At 43.4% G+C, this 22547-nt stretch overlaps 1 protein-coding gene across 1 annotated transcript in view; it reads right to left on the reverse strand.

Moving 5' to 3' along the window:
* The window catches only part of Egfr (epidermal growth factor receptor), a 164498-nt gene that overhangs the window by 9259 nt on the left and 132692 nt on the right, over window positions 1-22547 (reverse strand). The window contains exons 16-23 of the mRNA XM_055623868.1: window positions 21927-21962; window positions 19337-19478; window positions 18087-18209; window positions 16273-16371; window positions 12566-12751; window positions 4724-4879; window positions 3795-3870; window positions 2302-2448 (exon numbers count right to left, since the gene is read on the reverse strand). Coding sequence (XP_055479843.1) covers window positions 2302-2448; window positions 3795-3870; window positions 4724-4879; window positions 12566-12751; window positions 16273-16371; window positions 18087-18209; window positions 19337-19478; window positions 21927-21962 — 965 coding nt within the window. The remainder of the gene's footprint in view (window positions 1-2301; window positions 2449-3794; window positions 3871-4723; window positions 4880-12565; window positions 12752-16272; window positions 16372-18086; window positions 18210-19336; window positions 19479-21926; window positions 21963-22547) is intronic.

Below are 22547 nucleotides of genomic sequence, written 5' to 3' on the forward strand. Positions count from 1 at the left end.
GTTATTGCCATTCAGGGGCTGGAACCTAGGGCCCTGTGCATTCATTCCCAACCTTATACATTATTTTTAAGTCAGAGCAACAATAACATATACTCTAAAATTTCTACAGTGTCCTTTCTTAGTCATCATTCTTGCATTACGATCTTCAGTGATGATGGGGTAGTGCTGTGTGAAATCATTACTGAACAACTCTGACTTTGGTATGCCTCTGTGTTTTCATGGTCCCTACTCTAAAGCCTTCCACACTAGAAATCAGAGAAATGTCAAGGTCTTATTGCATTTTAAAATTAGTTCCCATTCATGCAAGTGACAAGGTTGGATCCATGTCTCATCACTCATGTATGTATGTATGTATGTATGTATGTATGTATGTATGTATGTATGTATGTATGTATGTATGTATGTATTTAACAGTGCTGGTGACTAAACCTAAGGTCTCATAAAGCTAGTACCTTCTATGTGAAGATATATTTAATAGCTGCCCTGGTGCACTCCATTACACAATGATCTAAATATAGATTCAGAAATGGGGAGGGCAAACTGTGCACTAGAAATCCCTGTGCCTTTTGGGGATTCAGTTTATTTCCTTCAACTGGATAGCAAGCTATTTTAGGCCAAACTGCTATGTGACCTTATACAAATCATGTAACCTTTCCTGGCCTCAGCTTCCTCAGCTCAGAGCAAAGCAGAGAAAAAAGATTAACTCTCTGGTCTACTTTCAGAGATCTATACTTATTTATGTTAACCTGGCTGTTCTCCTTATCTTTTTGCCAACTTGAAATAAATTAGAGTCACCCGGGAAAAGGAAATGTTAACTGAGGAAATGCCTCCATTAGACTGGCCCAAGCAAGTCTGCTGGGCATTTTCCTGATTAATGATGATGTGAGTGGGCCCAGCCCATCATGGGTGGTGCTACTCCTTGGCTGGTGTATTTCAGTTGTCTAAGAAAGCTCTGAAAGACTCTACCCAGCAGGGTATCAAAGCAGATGCTCAGACTCATAGCATCTGCGTTTGGACAGAGTGCAGGGAATCTTATGAAAGAAGGGGGAGATAGAAAGACCTGGAGGGGACAGGAACTCCAAAAGGAGACCAACAGAACCAAAATATCTGGGCAAATGGGTTGTTTCTGAGACTGGTACTCCAACCTAGGAGTAACCTAGAACCCCTGCACAGATGTAGCCCATGTCAGCTTAGTCTCCAAGGGGGTCCCCTAGCAAGGGGAACAGGGACTGTCTGGCTGGCTCTTTGATCACCTCCCCCTGAGGGGGGAGCAGCCTTATCAGGCCACAGAGGAAGACAATGCAGCCAGTCCTGATGAGACTTGATAGGCCAGGGTCAGAGAGAACGGGAGGAGGACATCCCCTATCAGTGGACTTGGGAAGGGGCATGGGAGGAGATGAGGGAGGGAGGAAGGGTGGGGCTGGGAGGGAATGAGGGAGGGGGCTACAGCTGGGATACAAAGTGAATAAACTGTAATTTAATAAAAAATAAAACAAAAAGAAAGCAGGCCGAATGAATCATGAGTGCAAGCCAGCAAGCAGTGTTCCTACGTTTCTGCTTTAGTTCCTGTCTCCAGGTTATTGATTTCAGCTCTTCCCCTCACTTCCCTTGATTATGGACAGTAAGCTATAAGCCAAATGAAGGCTTTCCTCCACACACTGCTTTTGATCAGTGTTTTATCACAGCAACAGAAACCAAACTAAAGCAATGGCTCTGTCATATTGCTGTGCTGTTTTTATACCAGCGCTATCATATGTGTAATGTTGTTTTAACAGTACAGTTGTGATTTGTGTGGGATAACAGCACTGATCCAAATGCACACTCTCTTTGGGATTAGAATGATTAACTGCTTTACTATAGGAGACCTCACATAAATCCACTGTTTGGATGGTTTAAGCCAAGGCAGAATTGGTGGTTCTATCAAACTCCCACAGGCACTCATTGTTAGTCATTTTAAAACATTAAGTCTCTCTAGCAACAGGTCTCTAAGTAGAATTCAACCTTGTAAGTTCACAGAGAAACTCAGAGAATAGAATATTTTGGAATAATGGCTTCTTAAAGTTTTGATTTTTTTTTTTTTTTACTTGCCAATATGGGCAAATATGAGGTCAGAATGAGTCAAGCAAGTACTTCCTAAAGAATGCTTGCAGAAAGAGTTTATGATGTTTCTGGAATTGTCTGCCTGCCTTAAGACTGATGCTGTTTCTTTGGGGAAATGAAGGCCTTGGCTTCTTGGCTAAGAGTAGTCATGTTCTTCCAGACCTATTTACATGAGTGTGGATGGTCACCCCAGTCACTCACACTTGACCATGATCATGTAGACATCGATGGTGCAGATAGGTGGCTGTGGAAGGCGCTCTCCTTTCTCTAGGATGGATGAGATCTCACTTGCAGGGATTCCATCATAAGGCTTGGACCCGAAGGTCATCAGTTCCCACACAGTGACTCCTGATCAGACAGAACAGGCAAAGTCATTGCTTCATGAGTTAATGGATAACACAACACCTCATCTCTGGTCATTATTATTGCTAAATATTGAAAAACCTATGGTTTTGTAGCATTGAACCATTGGTTTAACTGCTGATACCTTTGGTTTTCCTATCAAGTAGAGTAATAGTATCTGTTTCACAGCATGACTTCAGGGGTCTAGTAAGGTCTTATGCATAACATATTTAGCTAAATGTGAGGCATAGAGTTGCTGACTGATAAGTAAAATAGTTCAGTAATAACCTTAAAGATAAGGGCAACTATGGAGCATGAGTTTGTCACAGAACAAGATCTGCCCACTTACACAGCTGCTCTGAGTACCTTAAACTCAACAGCAGTGCAAACAAGGACCTTATGAACCAAGGTTGTCAACGGCACAGAACTGGATATAGAGCGTTCTGTGTTCTGTAGCTAATATAACCTGATGTATCTGCTTCCATGGGGGAAATGTTCAGGGCAACCTGAATTTGTGATCCTTGGTGATGAACACCCATGTCTGGTTCAGAATCACTTTTCTCTTTTGAGGTGAGAGTTGCATTTTATAATGACAGTGTTTTCTAACCTTTCTGTGAATTGCTGGGGGGAGATTCAACAAGCAAAATGCCTGACACAGCAACCAAGGTGAGATCATAATAGGCTCAAGATAAGGGAAGAGTAAGCAAAGAAGGCTTGGCAAGAGTGGTCACCCTGTGAAGGAAAGCAGGGTCCTGTGCATGGCTGTGATGTGTGTAGAAGAGTTGGGGCCTGGTGAGATGGTTCTTTCTTGCTCAACAAGGTGTAACTGTCTTCCTGTTGTTATTTCCTTCCCACAGCTATCTTCATAGTTCATCCTTGTCAGGCTACTCTTCGACACAGAGATATTAAATCAAGCACCATGTGAAACAACAGTCTTGAACATTTATTAAGAAAACATCATTTCTCTATCAGAAATGATCCCCCCATCCCATGAAACCTCCTTTTCTCTTTTCCTTTGGTTTACTTCAAGTTCACAGCAGGAGGTTATGTTCATTTGACCTCTGCAAACAAAGCCTCAACCCACAGTTGGGTCCTTCTCCCTAACCCGCCCTCCATGACCTTCCCTGCAGCATGACTTCATGCTGTCTGTAGTGATACTTGGTGTTATAGTTAAGCTTCATTTCCTTTGACAGATTCTTTTAGTACAGTAGATAGGCAGAAACTCCATTATTGAATACTCACTGTCTTGCAAGGTAACACTTGGATTGTCAGATCATATAAGGCCAATTAACAAATAATAAGAGCTGGCTTGGCCTCAGTACAAATGCATTAGCATCAGAGTTTTGACTCACCATAGCTCCAGACATCGCTTTGGTGTGTGTAAATTCGGTGTAAAATTGATTCCAAAGCCATCCACTTGATAGGCACCTTGGGACAATGTGAGATAAAGCAGCAAGAAGACTATTAGCTTACAGCTGAAGACATTCAGTCACTCTAGGTGTAATTACAGATGACTAATGTGGAAAGTCAGGTGACCTTGGCAGGCTTCAGGCCTATGCTCCCTCTCAGTAGGGGATTTTCAAATTTACCAGAGAACGAGTCCCAGAGTCACTTTATGAAAGCTACAGCTGAGAGCATTTTGGGCAATGGACTGTTTTGATGAACTGAGGCTATGGTATTTCCCTGCAGCCTTAGCTCCCAGGCTTTGGGTATGTTTTCAATAACCGAGTTCAGGGGTTGACAGTGCTATTTAGAGCCATACTGTCAGTATGATAAGAGGGCTGTAGCTGGGGATGGATGAGAACCTTTCGGGGGTCTGACAGGGCTGTGTATCCCCCTCACTGCCATGATAGAGGCCTTGAAGTGACTAAAAACAATGCAGAGGGAAGAGAGCCAGCCCCCTCACTGCCAGTCCTTGGCATGAGTCACAAAGACTCACCGGAACTCCCAGAACAACACTTGCTGAATATGAGTCTCAAGAGCCGGTGCTACTAAATTAGCAATGATATTTCCCAGCTGGTCTTTTGAAGAGTGTTTTCCTCCTGGAGGAGGGAGTGGAACTCAACAGTTATTAATAGTTACCTGGTAATGGAAGCTGGCTCTCTTTAGCCCCTGGGCAGGTTTCCTTCTCTCCCACCTCTCCCACCAAAATCCACTCGTAAACTAGAGGATGACCTGGATTAGGCCCAGGTCATGGTGCAGCTGCTGCCCACAGCTAACAGGTAGGGTGATCAGTCTGCATGGTCAGGAAAATGCTTCGTCATCTACCATCAGGACTTACTTTGCCCCCCTCTGCATGGTATTCTTTCTCCTCAGCACCGAGCAGTTTGGCCAGCCCAAAGTCTGTGATCTTGACATGCTGTGGTGTCTTCACCAGGACGTTCCTGGCTGCCAGGTCACGGTGCACCAAGCGCCGATCTTCCAGATAGTTCATGCCCTGAAACACAGAGGGCCCTTCAGTGAGCGAGTGAACTATCCAAGGTAACAAAAAAGTGGTCTCATGCATCCAAAATCAAGGGTAAGCCCACAAGACTCTCTGGGCCGCTCAACACCAGGGAACACATTGTTAGCCTGCGTACTTTGTTTGACAGACAGTGCAACTTGAAGCTGGTAAACATTAGTAATTATCCTAAGTGAATGACAAGGGAAGGAAGCTAAAACCACGTGATCAAGAATTTTTCTCCATCCAGATACTCAAGTTAGAAGCAAAGTAGACCAGTCTTAGAGTAAGACTCAACTGTGCAGGCCTAAGGTTTCTGCTTCCTCTACAGCTTGCTCCCTGGAGCCTCTACCTGGCCTCCTGCATCAGCTCTGTCCTTATGTTAAGGGGGCTAAGGCAAGTCCCACTAGGCTGTGGCAAAGCAGGGTTCTTTGGTGGATTCCAGCTGTATATTTTGTCATGTTCTTTAGACTGTTTTATGTGACTCACTCACTGATCACAAAGAAGACTGCTCAACTTTGCTTTCCAGTGGGTTTTCTTTTATTCTACTTTTTTTTTAAAATTTTTCTAACTAAAAGTATGCGGGCCTGGAATATGATTTACAAGACACCATCCTTTACCACCTCCTTGGCTGCTCCATAATTAGGCTGCAATTGGAATAGCTAATATAATAGCAATAAAGAAATAATGCTTGAGATGGAACTAGCACACTGATGTGCAATGGATTACCACAAACACTCCCTTTGAATTGCTGTCTTTGCTCAAATCTTCTGGTGTCCCTGTCACAGAAGTTTTCCTGGCTGCTGGCCGACGGGTGTCACTTTTGGCCTCTACTCCTCTGGTGTGGGATCAGCCGAGCTGGGCTCTCTTGGAGTTTACCTGGATGCAGTCTGCTGACTCTAGGGTACCAGAAACGCCTTCTCTGTGCAGGGACAGATTTGTCAGAAGGGAGAGGTAAGAAGGACTCTAACGTGCTGATATCTTTTGTGTTTTGTTCTACACTATCTCTCTTCTATTTGCAAACACGTTTTTCTCTGTCTGGAAGAGTAGGCCCTTCTTCCCACTTCTTGTCAGGCTGATGTTTTATGAACTCACCTTTACAGAACTGACTGAGAGCAGAGTTTGCTGAGCCCCCCCCCACACACACACTCCCGGAAGTAAGTGAGACTCTGGCCAACTCTTGTTCTAGCGTTTTTTTTGCTATAGAGAAAACACCTCCACTTTAGTACACTGTCAGAGTATATCTACAGACAAAGTTTGTCCCCCAAACTTTCAGGCAAACTGCTATTTTTTGCATAGATTCTCACATAAAACATGATCGTTGACTTGGCCTATCAGAATGAAATAATGTTCCTTTTGAGGGCAGAACTGGCCGTCTCATGAAAGTAGATTTCCATGAGGATGCTATTTGGAAACGCCTAATATCTTTCTTTCCTTGGAAAATACAATTGCTGTCTGTGTTTCTTGTCAACACGAACTGTCCGCCTCCTCATCATATTATTTAGGAAGTGTCTCGTGTTTTAGATGCTGTTCAGTTTATGTGTTTCTTTCCGAAGATTTGCATGTGCAAGGAAATAAAGGTGTCTACTCAGGAGGAAGCGGGCAGCTTCTTCTCTGGACAAGCACTTCCAAGACAGATAGATAGATACATCCACTGCGGGATGGGAGGTAAAGGAACAGAAAGGAGCAGAAGCCGAAGAAACACGTCCAAACACAGGACTCACTTTCTCTGCTCCTTTCTCTTGTGCACTCCAGGGGCTGCCTTCTTTCTCCGCTCCAGCCACCTCTCTGAGTTATAGAGCTATAACGCCTTTTGTTTCTAATAAGAGTAAGGACTCTCCATGTTAAATCCGATGAACTTTTCCTCAGTTGAAAATGAGTATAAACACTTGGCCGCTTGACTGGGTAAAATGTCCTCACTGGTTCTCTTCTAGCCCCTCTCCCATTTTCTCCTCTCTCCTTCCCTGTCCTCACTGGCTCTCTTCCTGCCTCTCTCCTTTTTCCTCTCTCCTTCTCTGCCCCCTTTCTCATCTCTCCTCTCCTCCGTCCTTACCCTCTCTTACCCTTGCTGTCTGTCTTCTGTTCTTCTCCATTGTTTTTCATTCATTCTTCACATTGGGAACTACTGTGTGGGTGTTGCACATGCTTAAAGTGACAAGTCACAGACAGTATCTATGCAGAGGACCAGTCACTCTCTTTCTTCCTCTGACTCAGTTAAAAGCTTCTTGTTTTTTGTCTATTTACTACATGAACGAGGAGGACATGGGAACTCATTTCAGACTGCACCAACCCCCAGTATTGACTTTTATTTAGCTGCTTTAAACGTTTAACAGAGTCTCAGGTGTGCTGGTGCACACCTGCAGTCATAGCACTTCAGAGGTAGTGCCGGGAGGATCAGGAGTTCAAGGCTACCTTTGAATTTAAGACCAGACTGGGCTATTCAAGACTCTGTCTGGAACAATAATAAACTGCTCAACCCAGATTTGATTTGTGGGACACATTTTGTACATTTTTAAAAAATGAGCAATTGAATGAATGATAGCTGCAGTGCCAAGAATTGAGAATGCAGCAGCTATTGCCATAATGCAGCAGCCTCTCTGTGTACGTACCTACAGGGCCAGCTTGTCAGAGACCCAAGGGTTCAGATCTAGAGCAGGCTGCTTCCCAGACAAGCTATCAGTCTCCAGCCACCATGGGGATCAGCCCTAACTTCCCCAGATGTGGCCTCTAAATGCCCAAATCAAAACTACAAAAGCCCAGCACTTGGTGGTGTGTCAAGAGCAGTCTGTCATTGTGTGTTTCTGATAAAGCCATGGAGCCTTGCTAGCTCATTACACCCACAGGCTCAGGGCTTTAAAGGAGCATCATGGCCTTACTGTAAACACTGGTTTCCTCAGAAAAAGGTTGGGAATGCCAGGAGAGATCACGCACATGCTCTGAGGTACACAGCTCAGTGAGGGTCTTAAATCAAGTAAACTTGGGACAGAGAGATTAGCTGCATTGGAACGTAGACACAACTCCATCCGCTTCACTGTGCCACACGCTTTCAAGGCAGCTTGAGAGGCCATCTCAGAACCCGACAGGGTTATATTTTAACTGGTCACTAAAGATAAGGGCTGCGATACTGCTTATGAACTCTCCGAATCTAAACAGTAATATCAGCACTGGCCCCTGTGGGGCCTCTTGGAAGGCTCATTTCCTGACTCTTTTTACTTTAATTGAGTTTAACGTATTTATTTTTGTCTAATTGCTACAGCACAGCGAGAATGGATTTTGAGAAGCTGAAGTTAAAAAGTGAATTTCAAGAGCCACACTATTTGAACTCCAGCTTAAAGAGCTGGCCTCGTTGTGTGCGTTACAGGGATATCAAAGGTCTTTCGGTACACTATGCTGCAGAAGAAAGAGCTGAGTGTAGAGAGTGACATTTAAAGACCTGATCTCCCAAGGGCTCTATAGCCTGCATTTCTTGGTCAAAGTTCAGAGAGGCTAGCACAGGCTCCATTTCTGTCCTGCTCTAGGAACTGTGATAAGGTGATAAGGATAATCCCAGGCTTAGTGGACCCCTCAAGGAGGGAGAAGAGCTGGGAGACAGGTGGGGGATGTTTCTGTGCTTCAGCATCAAGTGCAGGAAAAGAATGTAGACATGTGAGCACGTGTGTACATGGTGTTAAATCCTCATTCTGCAACTTGCTGGATTTTGTTGAATGAGATTTTTACATTTATACTGTAGTAAGATCATCTTAGGTTGACTTCTTAAATTTAGTTGAGTTTTATGTTGAATGATAGAAGAAAAAAATTAACTAACTAAAATAACGCAGATATTTGGTCCTGTTAGCAAGGATACTGTTGTGCAGGCGTCAATGAGATGTGTGTGGTGAAGACAAGTGGATCTTTTGAGGTCTTCTTTCTGGCCTATTGTGGACAGGAGCTGTGGGTGCATTGAATCACTCTTCTGACTCAGCACCCCCCCCCCCCCAGGCTCCACAGGTTGTGTGTAGAGAAAAGGATCAATTTTTGCCATAAATCTCTTACAGTCTACCAATCTTATGCTGGTTTCTTCCCTAACTACCTCTTTTCTGTCTCCATCTTTCTCTTCTTCCCTCACATCCTCCCTCCTTCCCTCTCTCCAGTCTTTCATTTTCAGACTTCTTGGCAGTTTACCTCAGACAATGAGCGTGTATAACCATCAATATCTAGAATGCTTTTGAAGCTGGTCAGTGCTTGTGTGGGTCAACGAAGGTATCTGTGAGGTCATAAATCGTACTTTGAAATGCTAGGACTTCAGTTTGTCCTCAGCCACTAAATGACTTTGGAAAGTTTTCCTTTGCTCTTGTAGAAGGAAAACTGTTTAATACTGAGATATATTGCCATTAACTCAGGAGCAAAGTTTTCTCCTTATCACCTGGAAAAACACTGTGTTCCTCCCCTTTGGGGGCACACAGTCTACCACTCGGCTAATTCAATATGGCATAGAAGGTTTTCCTTGTGAATTCCCAAGCAAGTGAAGTCCAAGCAAAGTATAGACTGCCCCAAACATGGAAAGACTTCCAATCAAAATAACATTAACAGTACAACAGTGGCTTTAAATAACAGGTTGAAATTATGATTAATATTATATAGAAAATCATCTTAAGTGACAATCAAACCTCAGCAACGCTGGCAGCTCACGCTTGAATGGCACTCACATTATTCAGAATTGTCTGTGGTGGGCGCTGCCATGCTTTCAGAAGGGTGGGTTTTAGAAGTCACTCAAACTTCCAATGTGAATGTGAAGATTCGGGGGGGGGGACTCCAAATCAGAGACAGGAAAATGTAGGCTAGAAGATGCTACTTTCAAATAAAGTAAAATTGATAGAAATAGAAACAACACATCGGGTTGCAGTGATTTTAGCCACTGCAGACCTTGGTTAGCCAGATGGAAGAGAGAAGAGAGAAGGGAGGTCGCAATGGGCAGCAGATGTACATTGGAACCCGAGGCAGGTGACAGGCTGGCTGGTCTCTCCCCTACCACGCAAAAAGTTAGGTGGCAGAACACACCAGCACTCAGCAACCAAAGAACACTGAGCAGCCTGCCCAGTTTGCCCAACTCTTGAGCGCCAGAATCAAGATTTGGATTTATAGTTTGCTGAAATAGTAAGCCCATTTTGGTTTGGGCAAAACTCACAGAGGCTCTCTGTGTACTGTGTATGTGTGTGACAGGGTCTTGTACGTGCTTGGCAGTCATTCCGCACTGAGCTGTGCCCCATCCCTAAGAAGGATCGCTTTCCCCCTGAGCATCAGTAGTCACACAAGAGAAGCTGGCCCTAGGGATTGAGAGCTCTGGTAGCTCTGCCACCATCTGGGGACACAGCTAGATATCTCTCATCTTACAGCTGGAAAAGTGCTCACAAACTCAAGAATGAGTCAGATCTTCCCAGAGATCAGCATGTGGGGAAATGAAAGCAGAGTAAAATAAAAGACTGCTTGAGAAGGGAGTGCATCATGTCCTGTCTTTGGGAATCTCGCGGAAAATATGAGGGAATTCCAGAGTTCAGGAGGGCCTTCACTAGGCCTTCAGAAACCATCTTATATCTATGAAAAGCTATTCTGAGTTAGCCAGAGGTCAGCTACTGAAGCAGGTTGAATACTGGCCCCAAACTTCATATCTGTTTAGAACTGCAGAATGGAACTTTATTTGGAAATGGGACTTTGAAAACCTAATTACTTACAAATGTTGATGCACATAAATTTGGATTTTGGATGGGCCCTAAGTCCAATGATTGGCACCTCTTTTTTTCTATATATTTATGAGATGCAACTTGATGCTTTTGTGAGTGTTCCTGACGTGGAGAAAGTAAGATAAGCTAAGCAGCATAGCTGTAACCTCATCTCTTTCTTGTTGGGATATTAACAATCTGCTAGTTAGTATTTTCGAACCCAGTCACTGGCATCTTTATGTGAAAATAGAGGGGCATCTGGACACAGAGACAGGGAAAATGTCAGATGGAGAAAGAAGCAGGGACTGCTGACACAAAAGCTAAAAAGTGCTGGGGACATCAGAAGCTGAGAGACATGCAGTGGGCCTCCCAAGAGCCCTGAAAGCCGTTGCCTCTTGAACAGCCTGAGGTTGGACTGCTGGCCTCTAGAACAACATGGTGATAAGCTTTTACTGTGACAAAGACATCAAATCAGGACCACTTTATCATGGTAGTACCACACAAGAAATAAGCATTTAGAAGCAACAGGATTCCTTAGCAACTCAGGCACACACGACACTGTTCTAGGACCACTGTCTAACATTCATAATGTAACTCCTATATGCTGTGCAGAGCAGCAAGAATGGACAATGGTAGAGGCCAGCACACATGGTCATACTAGCTGGAGAGGACTGAGTGGTCCTGACTTTCCAGGTTGTGGCTGAGGCATATTCTCAGGTTGTGCAACCATATAAAAAACATGTTGCAGTCTGGATCACTGAGGATAGGGCTTTTGCTTTTGAAGCATGGCCCAGAGTTTCATACCAAGGAGCAGACTTCCTCCTATGCCGAAGCACTCAGACAGAGTTGGTCTTGTCATGTCACATGTTCATGCAACTCTGTAGAGATGGATAAGGCAACTTCAACACTTCCTCTTACATGCAAGGAGCAACTACCACCATGACCAGGGGCTGTAAGCAGTAAAAACTGGTCCAGATCTGGGAGCCCATTTGTCTCAGCTCCTATGGTCCCTTGCACATCCTTCAACAGCACAGCCAACTGTCTGAAGAGGACGGGAATGATGACATATACTTAAGAGACCAGCTTTACCACAAATTCCTTAAATTCAACCACGTAAAAATGTCCCCTTATAGTTAGAGAATAAACCAAACTTTCCATGTTTGGTGCCAAAATATGATGCACGGCTGAGAATGAGATGGGGAAATTCGAGATGAAAGTTTGAGTCCTTAGGAGGTTTATCGACGGTTAAATGCTTGGTCTTTGCTCTGTGCTCATCCTCACCCCATGGCGATTGGGGGAATTTGTGATCCCTCAGCTACTCTCTGGCTCAGGAATATGCCTGTGATGGGGGCCAATGAAGTAGCCCTACCACTGGCCTCTTTAAACATCCACACCAGACTTGATGATAATCCTTGCCCTGGCCACATGTCCACACCATCCCCATCTCCTTCATCCTCCTTCTTCTGGCCTCACCCTGATTTGCTGATATTACTCTTAAGTCCTGACTGAGGGAAACCACCATCCCATGCCACAAACTACCACACTGTTTACCAAAAAGAGCTCCAGAGAAACAAGGACAGCATCCAATAGTGTTGCATACCTGTACTGAGAAAACTGTCCACTTGAAGTGACGGGATTTTCAGCATGAGCTGTGGGTATTGTCTCAGTGCCCAAGCCAAGCAAATGAACTTAAGCTAAAATAAAGAAAACTATATATCCTGTATGCACACACACCCACCTTCCTTCTCAGCTGACCCAGTTACGCAGAGTGGAGAGACTAATGGCTCAAAAGGGTGATATAAGACATATTCCCCTTGCCACCTACCACCCTTGCTGCTTTTCTTAGTACTCTTTTGAATGATCATTGTCACTCCTGGAAGACCAGGGAAGAGTACAGCAAGTCAAAGCGCTTTGTTCTACATGGAAACATTTATCCTGCCACTGGCTGCCTGTGCACTCCAGCAGGCAGAGCTCCCCATGCGTTTACCTTTGCAATCTGCACACACCAGTTGAGTAGGTACTGAGAGCCAATGTTGTCCTTATGCTCTCTGACATAGTCCAGGAGGCAACCGTAGGGCATGAGCTGTGTGATGAGCTGGACAGTGGAGGTCAGGCAGATGCCCAGGAGGCGACATACATGAGGATTGTCCACACTGGCCATCACATAGGCTTCCTATAAGGCAAAGACAACAGATGTATCACAATTGCTCCCTGGCATAGTGGCTGAGGGGAGAGGCACATGGATCCCTTTTAAGGTAAAATGAAATGACTGTTTTGAGTATCAAAGTATGTACTCTGTATACAAATGTCAGGGGCATATATGTGAGACTGTTAAAGGCCCATAGACTGAGGGAGGCAGACTCCATTTGAGTCTTGCCTGTTGGAATTCTCTTGACAGGAAAAGGCCCAAATGGAATTTGCCATTGGCAAAGGCTTTGATAAAAACAGAATGTGAACCACCCTGATATTTCAGAGGTTAGAAAACGCTAGTATCTTCTCTGAGAAGACCCTCCTTCCTACCCATCATGGCTAATGATACTGTTAGGGTTTTCTGGAGTCCAAGTTTTGATCTCAGTATGTCCTGGACAATGGCCTGCTCACTTCATCAAGAAGCCCCGGTCATGGGGACTTTAGATACTCTATTTTACAGGAGAGATCTCTGAACCAGCAGGCAGTCTAGAGGAAGATCTCCCTTCCCAACACAGGCAACTTGATCCAGGCTGAATGGTGAAGAGTGGGAACATTTGGGCCAGGCAACCAGCCTACAACAGCGCTGCAAAGATCAAATGGAGAAGCGCTTTCAGTGTGGTAGCTCCAACCTCTGAAATGGATATTCATGCATCTGACACACTCCTATACATTCACACATACACACATGCTTGCACACTCACACTGAAACGCCCACATACAGCCCCACCCGCTCGCACACGTATGCTGTAGTGTATAAACCTGTTTCACATTTTCCTTCCATTGCCTGGCCTAAATTTAAACTGGAAAGTATATGGAAAAATTATTAGGCCGTGGGATTGCCAGAAAAGCACAAATCACGTCTCTCCTTTGGGTCCGGGAAGCTGTACAATCATAACAGCAAAGAAATCCTCTGGCTGTGACTATTTTCTCAAGATGTTTCTGAGATTTGGGCACATATTGTATTCATTTTAGAGGGGGAGAAAAACATCTGCAAAGCAGAGTAGTTAGAGAAGCTCAAGTGCCATAGGCTGATGATGCCTGGGACAGGAACAGAGCAGGGGGCGTGGGCGTCAGGCCACACAGAGCCTGGAGCCCTGCCAGTTGGTCCTACTAAAATATGATAGACAAACAGAACTGGGCTGTCACTTCCTGCCCGCGCCCAGCACAATGGGAGTGTTGTGTAGTCGTGTGCAAAAGTTAAAGTGAGCTTTGTTCTTCCCTGTTTATTTTGGAGGTTGGGAAGGTGCATTGTGACCCGCAGCAAATACGCTTGGCATCCCACCACGGTCTCTGAACCAGCTGCAAGCAGGCAGCACTCACAAGGGAGACCCCGATGGCTTCTGTCCCAGTCTCACGCAGGGCTGCCTGTCCTTGAGGCTTCGGTGACCCTGAAAGGCTATTATCTGTCACTATTGCTGATAGGAGATCTGGATCCTTCCCTGCCGTCTCACTCTGCTCTGAATTATTTGTGCTCTGAATAGGGGCAAAAGGTTACAGGAGATGCTGAATTCCTGGAAAGGCATTAAATCTGGACTTAACAAATGAATGGTAGGAAGGCCAGTGAGATGGTTCAGCATGTAATGAATGGTGTTTGCCACGGAAGCCTGAGAACCCACATATGATCCCTGGAGCCTATAGTTTATGTAAAGATGTAAAGAGAGAAACACCCCCCCCCACACACACACACACCAGTCATCCTCTGACCTCCACACATGTGCTGTGGAACATACATCTCAGGGCAGCCCCATATCATGTCCACACATATATGAACTCATGGATGTACACACACTTACACATTCTAAAGAAAAACGAAAGGGACCCCTGCCATTAAAAACCTTTACCAGTTAATTAAATCACTAAAAACCATGATATAGGAGCTAGACCACAGAGTCTGGGGTTGCTGGAACCATTCACAAGTGCCTGCCAGTATTTAGAAAGCACGCTCACTGCAGGATTTTCTTGTGGCAATGATGATTGATGTGCTCCTTGGTGCCCTGTTGAAATTGGCCTTAGAGTCACAGGCTTTGCTTCCTTCAGCAGAAATCAGTTCCTCAGTGCCTGCACCCCCACTGAGCCTTCCAGCAACAGCACATGGCCCCATGCTGAAGGATGGTCTGAATGTCTGGCAGACCCAGCCTCACGGCAAGCAACCCAGAAGGTCATCATCTGCTAGCTGCCACAGCCACAACAGCTGTCACAAAGGAAGAAGACCAAAGGTGACTAGAACAAAGATGCAAGGGTGAGGGCGGAGGGAGCATGAACAATGGAGAGAGAAAGGGGTCAAAGAGCAAGAGTGGAGCAGAGGCCTTCAGATGAGGGGTGCGCTTGACTTTCATGCCTTTACTATGTCCACCTCCAATCCCCACCCCCCAAGAGCAGATCTCTTGCTTCCTTTCTGGAGCACAGTTATCACTGAGAATGTTTCCAAACTGTTCTTATCCAAACACTGTCCAAACACTGCTCCAATCTGCCTTTTTGGGTGTAATTTATTAGTGCATCCAGAATGAATTAAAACAGGAACTAAGGAAGCAAGACTGACTTCTTTTTAGCAAGCATAAGTGAGAGATTGTAAGTGAAAAGTCTTTACAATTTCCTGGCTACTTCTCCTCCTGGTTATATTAATAAGACTTGGCATTGATTTGTAAACTCTTAAATGAAAGATAATTTTGCTTGACAAGTGTATTGCCAGCATGCTTGATTTTCTGTGACACTGTATTCATGAATCATCTGTCATTAGGAATGTGGAACTTCCCTAAGTGTTGTCTTTCTTCAACTTTCTGCTCAGGATAGGGGTAGTTTTCAATGTCTTACCAGAAGCCCTGGCAGAGATGGAAGTGAGCTCTACCCAGCTCCTAGATAGTCTCTTTGCATTACCCTCTTTGTAGATGGGTCCAACCTTATCATGGGCTAAGAAGATTAAGGAGAAATGGAGGAAAATTTGGTAGAATTCCAAGTAAAGCGATGTTCTCGTAGAACATCCTGAAAGCTCCAGAAAGTAACAATCAGCAACGTTGGGAGATGATGTTTAAATTAGTTGGGAGAAATTTCAGAAGGTGGGGCAACAGTCTAGCAGGCTTCACACTGTTCATAAAAGTATTGCAAAGACAGCTATTTCAGCAAGGCAAAGTATGTCAGATACTGAGACATACTTCATACCCCAGCCTTAGAAATCTGAGCAGCTTTGTTTATGCTCCACCCTCTCATCTGTAAAACCTGTGTATCCTGCAGTCACTATGGTAACATATGCTAAGAGGTTAGCATCAAAACTGGCCCTGGGAGAAGAACGGTAATTCTGAGCTTTTATTCTTGGGGATGTAGGGGTTGAGTGAGTCTTGGAGAGACTAGTACTTTCTATATCAAGAGGGATGAAAAGAGATAAAAACTGAGTGATTATGATATGGTGATGGAAAATGCTTAAAAATAGAGCATTGCAATGCAGGAAGCAGAACAGGTGGTCTCTGAGATCCAGAAACCATGGGCAGTGCAACACAGAAAGAAACTCACATCAAGGATTTCCTTGTTGGCTTTTGGAGATGTGGCTTCTCTTAACTCCTTGATGGCCACAGGAATTTTCACTTTTTCACCTTCTGGGATCCAGAGACCCTAAAATTAAGAAGAGGGCTGACATTAACCTGAAGTCACCATGCTAGGCAACATGATGCCTTGTGAGCTGGATGAATTTTTATTAATGACTTCAATCCTCAAGGGCTCTGAATTACAAAGCCAACAGTGCTGGGACTCATTATATCTCAGAGATTCTTAGCTACCTGGCTCTAGGAATCTGAATTTTGTTTTGTTTTGTTTTTAGATCAGAACAAAAAAAATATATGTCAATCCAGAGAAGTCTTTCTTTACAGCAAATGGAGGGTATCGCAGAAAACCACAACTGGATATGATGCAGAGATCAATGGAGAGTTTTTAGAGGAAGCACCAGAAAGATTGTTAAGAGACAGAAAGTCTGCTGTGAAATTGTCTTTCCTAGAAATGGCTGTATAAACAAGTTGAGAACTTTGCAATTTCAATGGACATGGTAAGGTGGAAGGAGGAAAATTTCATGGGATCCCACTCCTAAAAACAAAAAAACAAAACAAAACAACACAACAACAACAACAACAAACCTATAGGTAATTATTGACTGCTGGGAGTCCTGAATTATGTCTCCCAGAGGTGAGTCCACATATTGGCTGTCCAGTGCAGAGAGGTCATCCCTGAGACCATATACATACAACACAAAGGGGCTTAGCAGGTTGTATTTATATATTTTTGCAGATATACATATAAGCATACATACATTTGTATATATTATATGTATATTTAATAATCATAATGAAAAAGGAGTTATCAACTTGAGAGTGGGAAAGGGTGGAGGAAGGGTACTTAGGAGGGGGGAGGGGAAAAATGGGAAAAGAGAAAGTGATGTAATTATGTTCCAACCATTTAAAACAACCATATAAAGCTCCCAAGGATTTTGATGCCCCATAACTTTAATTCCAGCACTTGAGACACTATTGAAAGATGATTGAATTTGATGTCAGTCTGAGCTACATAGTAAAAGCTTTTCTCAAAAAATAAGGATGAAACAAAACAAAAATGTTTGCTTGAGTGGGCATAATAGTTTGAATGAGAAATGTCCTCCATGGCCTTAGATATCGAATACTTGATTCCCAGTTGGTGGCACCGTTTGGACAAGTATGGGTAGGGCACCCTTGCTGGAGCAAGTACATTCCTGCAGGTGTGATATGAGATTAAAATCCTCACACCATTTTTTTTTTTTAGTTTGTTCTTCCTGCTTTGTGATTGCATTTGAAGCTGTGACTTCTCATCTTCCTGTTCCTTCCACCAGGCCTGCAGCCTAGCCATGCTTCCCTGCCATGATGGACTCTAACCCTCTGGAACTGTGAGCTAAAATAAAGTCTTCTGTAAGTTGCCTTGGCCGTGGTGTTTAATTACAGAAGTAGAGAAGTAACTAATACATTTAGTTACAAATGCAGTGTGGATCATCCAGAATTCTAACTGGAATCACACTTCTTGAAAAATGGATCTAAAAAAGCAGCCCCATATGCCTCTGCCCTCTACACTCCCAGTCTATGCCTCTGTCATGGTTAATGACATCTACGAAAATGCTTTTGATCTCACAGTGATAACAAAAATATTCTGTTCAAGAACCTAGGGGAAACACTGTGATTCCTACACCTTCAGCAAAACAGGTACATGCAAACGAAAATGTTGAGGAGTCTGATTTACCCACACAGGGCTGGAAAACATGGCAAACACTGTTTCCCAGAAGCCTATTGCTGACCTGTCTCCAGGAATGTTACCTTATACACTGTGCCGAATGCTCCAGAACCCAGGACCTTGATCTTTTTGAACTCTGTTTCCTTCAAGATCCTCAGCAGGGCTTGGTTGGGAGCTTCTCCGCTGGGTGTAAGAGGCTCCACGAGCTAAGAAGGAGAAGGGCGCAGACCTGAGATGCCATCTCTGTGTTCCATAATATGTGACATGAATTTTAGACTCATTCAGAAGAGTGGGCCAGTAGCTAACAGCATGGCCATGTGGTGGTCAAAGGCGCACTGCGTTCACATGTGCAATGGTGCTATGGTGCAGCGGGCACCCTTCCTTCAGAACCTAGGAATACACTTTGGAAACACAGACCCTCTGACACATCTATTTAAAACAACAGCTACGTTTAACGACTGTATTTTCCATTTCTGCTTCTATGTTAGTTAGTTTTAAATGAAATGCAGCAGCAAGAAAAATGCTATACCGTAACTGCTTGGTCATCTCTGGAGCCCATAACACCAATATGCTTATAAAGGGTGATTCCTTCTAATGCACTGCTGGACCCAGGTGTCGCGCTAAAGGCTGCAAAGCCAAACACCCATGCCATAGAGATTTCACAAAGGAGCCACAGAAGATTTCATTATTTCTCCTCACGATTCTTTTCCTATGTATACGCCCAGAAGGTACCCCTCCGGTAGGTCTCCACTCAGCTTTGCATTCAGAAAGACACTGCCTAGGAACACATATGCTTTGTTGAATTGAAATACCCAAATAGAACTAATTGAGTACAACAGAACATCGTTTCTATCTCCCATCATAACATAAAATTAATAGTGACAATTATGTATGTGTTATGGTTTGGGCAAGTCTCTTTCAAAGACTCAAGTATTAAAAATGGACCATGATGCCGTTAGAAAGTAGTGGGGCCTCTATGAGATGGGGCCTACAGGGAGGCTTTTAGTTGACTGGGGTCAAGATCTAGAATGGATCATGAGGCACTAGTTCCATCTCCCTGGCATGAGGTGAGTTAATGCCCTCCATCATGCACTCTTGCCCAAGGTCCAAAGCAATGTTGTAACCCCTAACCTTAAAACCATTGGCGAAATTAACCTTCCTTCATTACACATGGATCATCATGGGTATTTGTTGTAGTGATAGAAAGCTAAAACCATGTCCAATATATACAATTCCATATTACAAGGTCTCAAAGTAAGATCTTTCTCCTCTGCAGCAGTTGAAAGTAATGAAGATGTTACTGATTTAAAGGCAGCGAGGTCTCACTGCTTACCTCTCTCTCCTGAAGCAGACGGCGTAATGTACGTTTTCGGACAATGTGGCGCCTTCGCATGAACAGGCCTATCCCAAGGGCCACCACCACAATGAAGAGGAGGCCACCCACAATCCCAGTGGCGATAGATGGGATCTTGGGCCTAGAATGAGTTTGAGAGACAAGAGAAAGTAAGATTGGTATTCCACACATGTCCTGCACCATTTGATACATGGACAATATTTAAAACTATCTCAGAAACTGGGCTACTGTGTGGCCTGTTTAGGGGAAATGATTGCTGGATAATTTCCAAGGCAAGGTTTCCAGCACTTTTCGGTTCTCTGTCCCAAGTCAGTTCCCTTTTCTGCATTTAAGAAATTGAGGTCTTGCCTAAACATCTCTCATCATTATTTTATAATCTTTTGATGAAGAACATATATAGCGTAAAATTCAGAAAATAGATCATACGATAATATTTTTTTATTTTCTGAGAATCTCATGCATGAGTACTGTATTTACACCTTATTCCTCCTCCCATTTTTACCTTCAATTCCTTTCATGTCCCATGTTATAAATATATACAACCAGCTGAGTCCACTTAGTATTGGCGCATAGGCGTTTGTAATTTAAGGCCGACCACCAGAAATTGGATAAACTATCAGGGATTGTCCCTGAAAGTTGATTCTCTTTCTCTCAGCTGCCATTAATTGCTTGTAGCTTTTCATCTAGGAATGGGGCTTTGTGAGATTTCCAAATCCATATTGGCATGTCTTCAGGTACTGCCATTATGCAGGTCATGTTCAGAGAGCATGTTTTTGAGAATTAACAGATACAGCTTTCTTTCATAGACAGAAGACACCTTTAAACAGCAGATATCCTGGTCTTCTGGTTCTTACGATCTTCCTAACCTCTGTTCTACAATGTAACCTGAACCTTAGGTGTAGGGTTCTGTTGTATAAGTACATACTGCTTTTTCTTTGAATTTGCATTTTGTCCTTTCTAAGGAAACATATATTCAGTTGGAAAAAATAGTCAGATATTTCCCATGGCCATGTTGAGAGACCTTCCAGACATGCTGATATTCCTGATAGGGCCCCCTAATTTCAATGTAATCCCCATGTGAATGAGCAAAACCTGATAGGGTTTAGATTCAGAAAGCATTGTCATTGCTGTGAGTGTTGCCCCAGTGTTTCCTCAAACCCCAGGAATGTATTAACTCCTCTGTCTTACCAAGGTCAAATCTAATTTCAGAGAGATGAAAAATCCAAATTCATGTCTTCATGAAGGACCATCTGAATTAATATTATTAACTCTGAATTTAGAATCTTTAAGGATTATTTTTCATTTCTTTTATGGGTGTCCTAGGCTGAAAGTTATTATTCTTAAGAATTTACCTCCATTTGAGTTAATGATAAACTTATTCTTATTATCAGGTAGACATGTTAATGAATAGCAAAGATTTGTTATCAGCACTATTTGCATATTGGTAAGTTACCCAAGTCCTTGGAGACCTGTCGTAATTGAATCAACAGTACATCATGAAATGGTGGCTTACAACATTTCCTTCTTAGGGAATACAAGTCATCTCGTGAGTTGTAGACCAAATTCACAATTAACAAAATTAATGAGTTTTTACCAATAAAAGTGGATATTGGCATACACAAGGAAGGGTTTATTTCAGAGCATGTATCAAATGAGAAGCCACAGTAGCAAAGGCAACTGGTTGAGAAGAGAAAACAGTATATGAGGAAATGATTTCAAAGAGTGGCCGCTGACTGCTTTAAAGGTGGGGACTGTATGGAAAGCCATATAAGAAGGCCATGGAGGCTACCTAGGAAGACATGGGGCATTCTGTTGGGGAAGTATTCTCGGAAACTCAGAGAGTAGATAGGATTCAGAAGGGTCCCATGCCTGAGACAAAGCTTCATTTTATTTGACTATTTTGGCTGATGGCGAAGGAATCAGCAGCCATAGAATTAAGTTAATGAGGAGTTGGTAAGGAAAGGGGTATTTATAGACATTTCCACAACCGGGAGATAAGCTTGAGCATCAAGCAGGCATTGCCGATATCTCAGTTCTTCACTAGATGCTGCTGGCTAATGAAATCACTGTGGCACGATGGTTCTGAACAGAGATTCATACTTTCATGTTTTCAGGGCAGCATTGCCGTTAACAGTGGAAACTGATCAGAAATAAAACGATGAGGGAAGTCCACTGGGTAATGTGCTTCAAGTCGGAAGAAAAGAGAAAATGCCCCTAAGCTGGAACTTTGTCATTTGACAAAAATGTTATTCACATAGTTTGTGACACAACCATCTGATCTACTTAGAGGAAAAGAGGAGACCTGAAGAAGAGCTAAGACTTAAGCAGAGCTGCTGTATCTGCAGAAACAGGTACATAGACAAAATGCGCTGGTCCATAGCATCAACTTCTTGTGAAGTTGGCCCTAGTACTGCTCACCAACAAAATGGACACAGGGCAAGTGGGCAAAACCTGAGACTTGTAGCTGGCCCAGAGGATTTGGAAGAAATTAAAAGGCTATGGGGAAATCAGAAATGGCTTCTGGTCATAGATCCAAAAGGTATATCAAATCCGAAGTCATGGAACACACCCAGTTGGACATCCTCGAAGACCTGGACCAGTACATCTGTAGAAAAAAAGAGAAACATCATTTTCATTCTTCTTCATTGCATTTGTTTGATAATTTTCCACATTAAGTCATAAAGCAATTGTGCTATATATAACTATAGTCGCAGTCTCCTCAAAATTGGGTAGTTACTAATGTATTTTCTATACATTAATTCAATCACCTATAACAAATGTATTTGCTAATGTAGGTAAAAAATATTTTTGAATGACAGCATTATCTTTCATTAAAGCAGCCAGGTCATCACTGAAATGTAACATAGTATATAGTCACCACACAGTTAGCACCAAATGTAAGGGTGGACGGGGCCAGCATGCCAAAGACTGTATTTGGAGCCACATCCTAAACACTCTGTTCCTATTACTCAGGACAGGAGTTGGTTCTAATATCTACCCTCTGCTTTTCTTGTATTTTCTTGGTTTGACTCTGATTTTTCTTGCTCTCAGATAAAGCTCTCTGCAATGCTTTTGACCCTTTATTCCATAAATCAAATTTGCTATTTGCTGGCCTTCCATTTATAAGTAGTAGGACATATCAGGAAACCTGGTTGTTTCCTTATAGGTACACAAATAGATAGTCAAAGAC

Source organism: Psammomys obesus, unplaced genomic scaffold, assembly GCF_907164565.1.
Source record: "Psammomys obesus unplaced genomic scaffold, mPsaObe1.curated_primary_1811, whole genome shotgun sequence".
Lineage (NCBI taxonomy): Eukaryota > Metazoa > Chordata > Mammalia > Rodentia > Muridae > Psammomys > Psammomys obesus.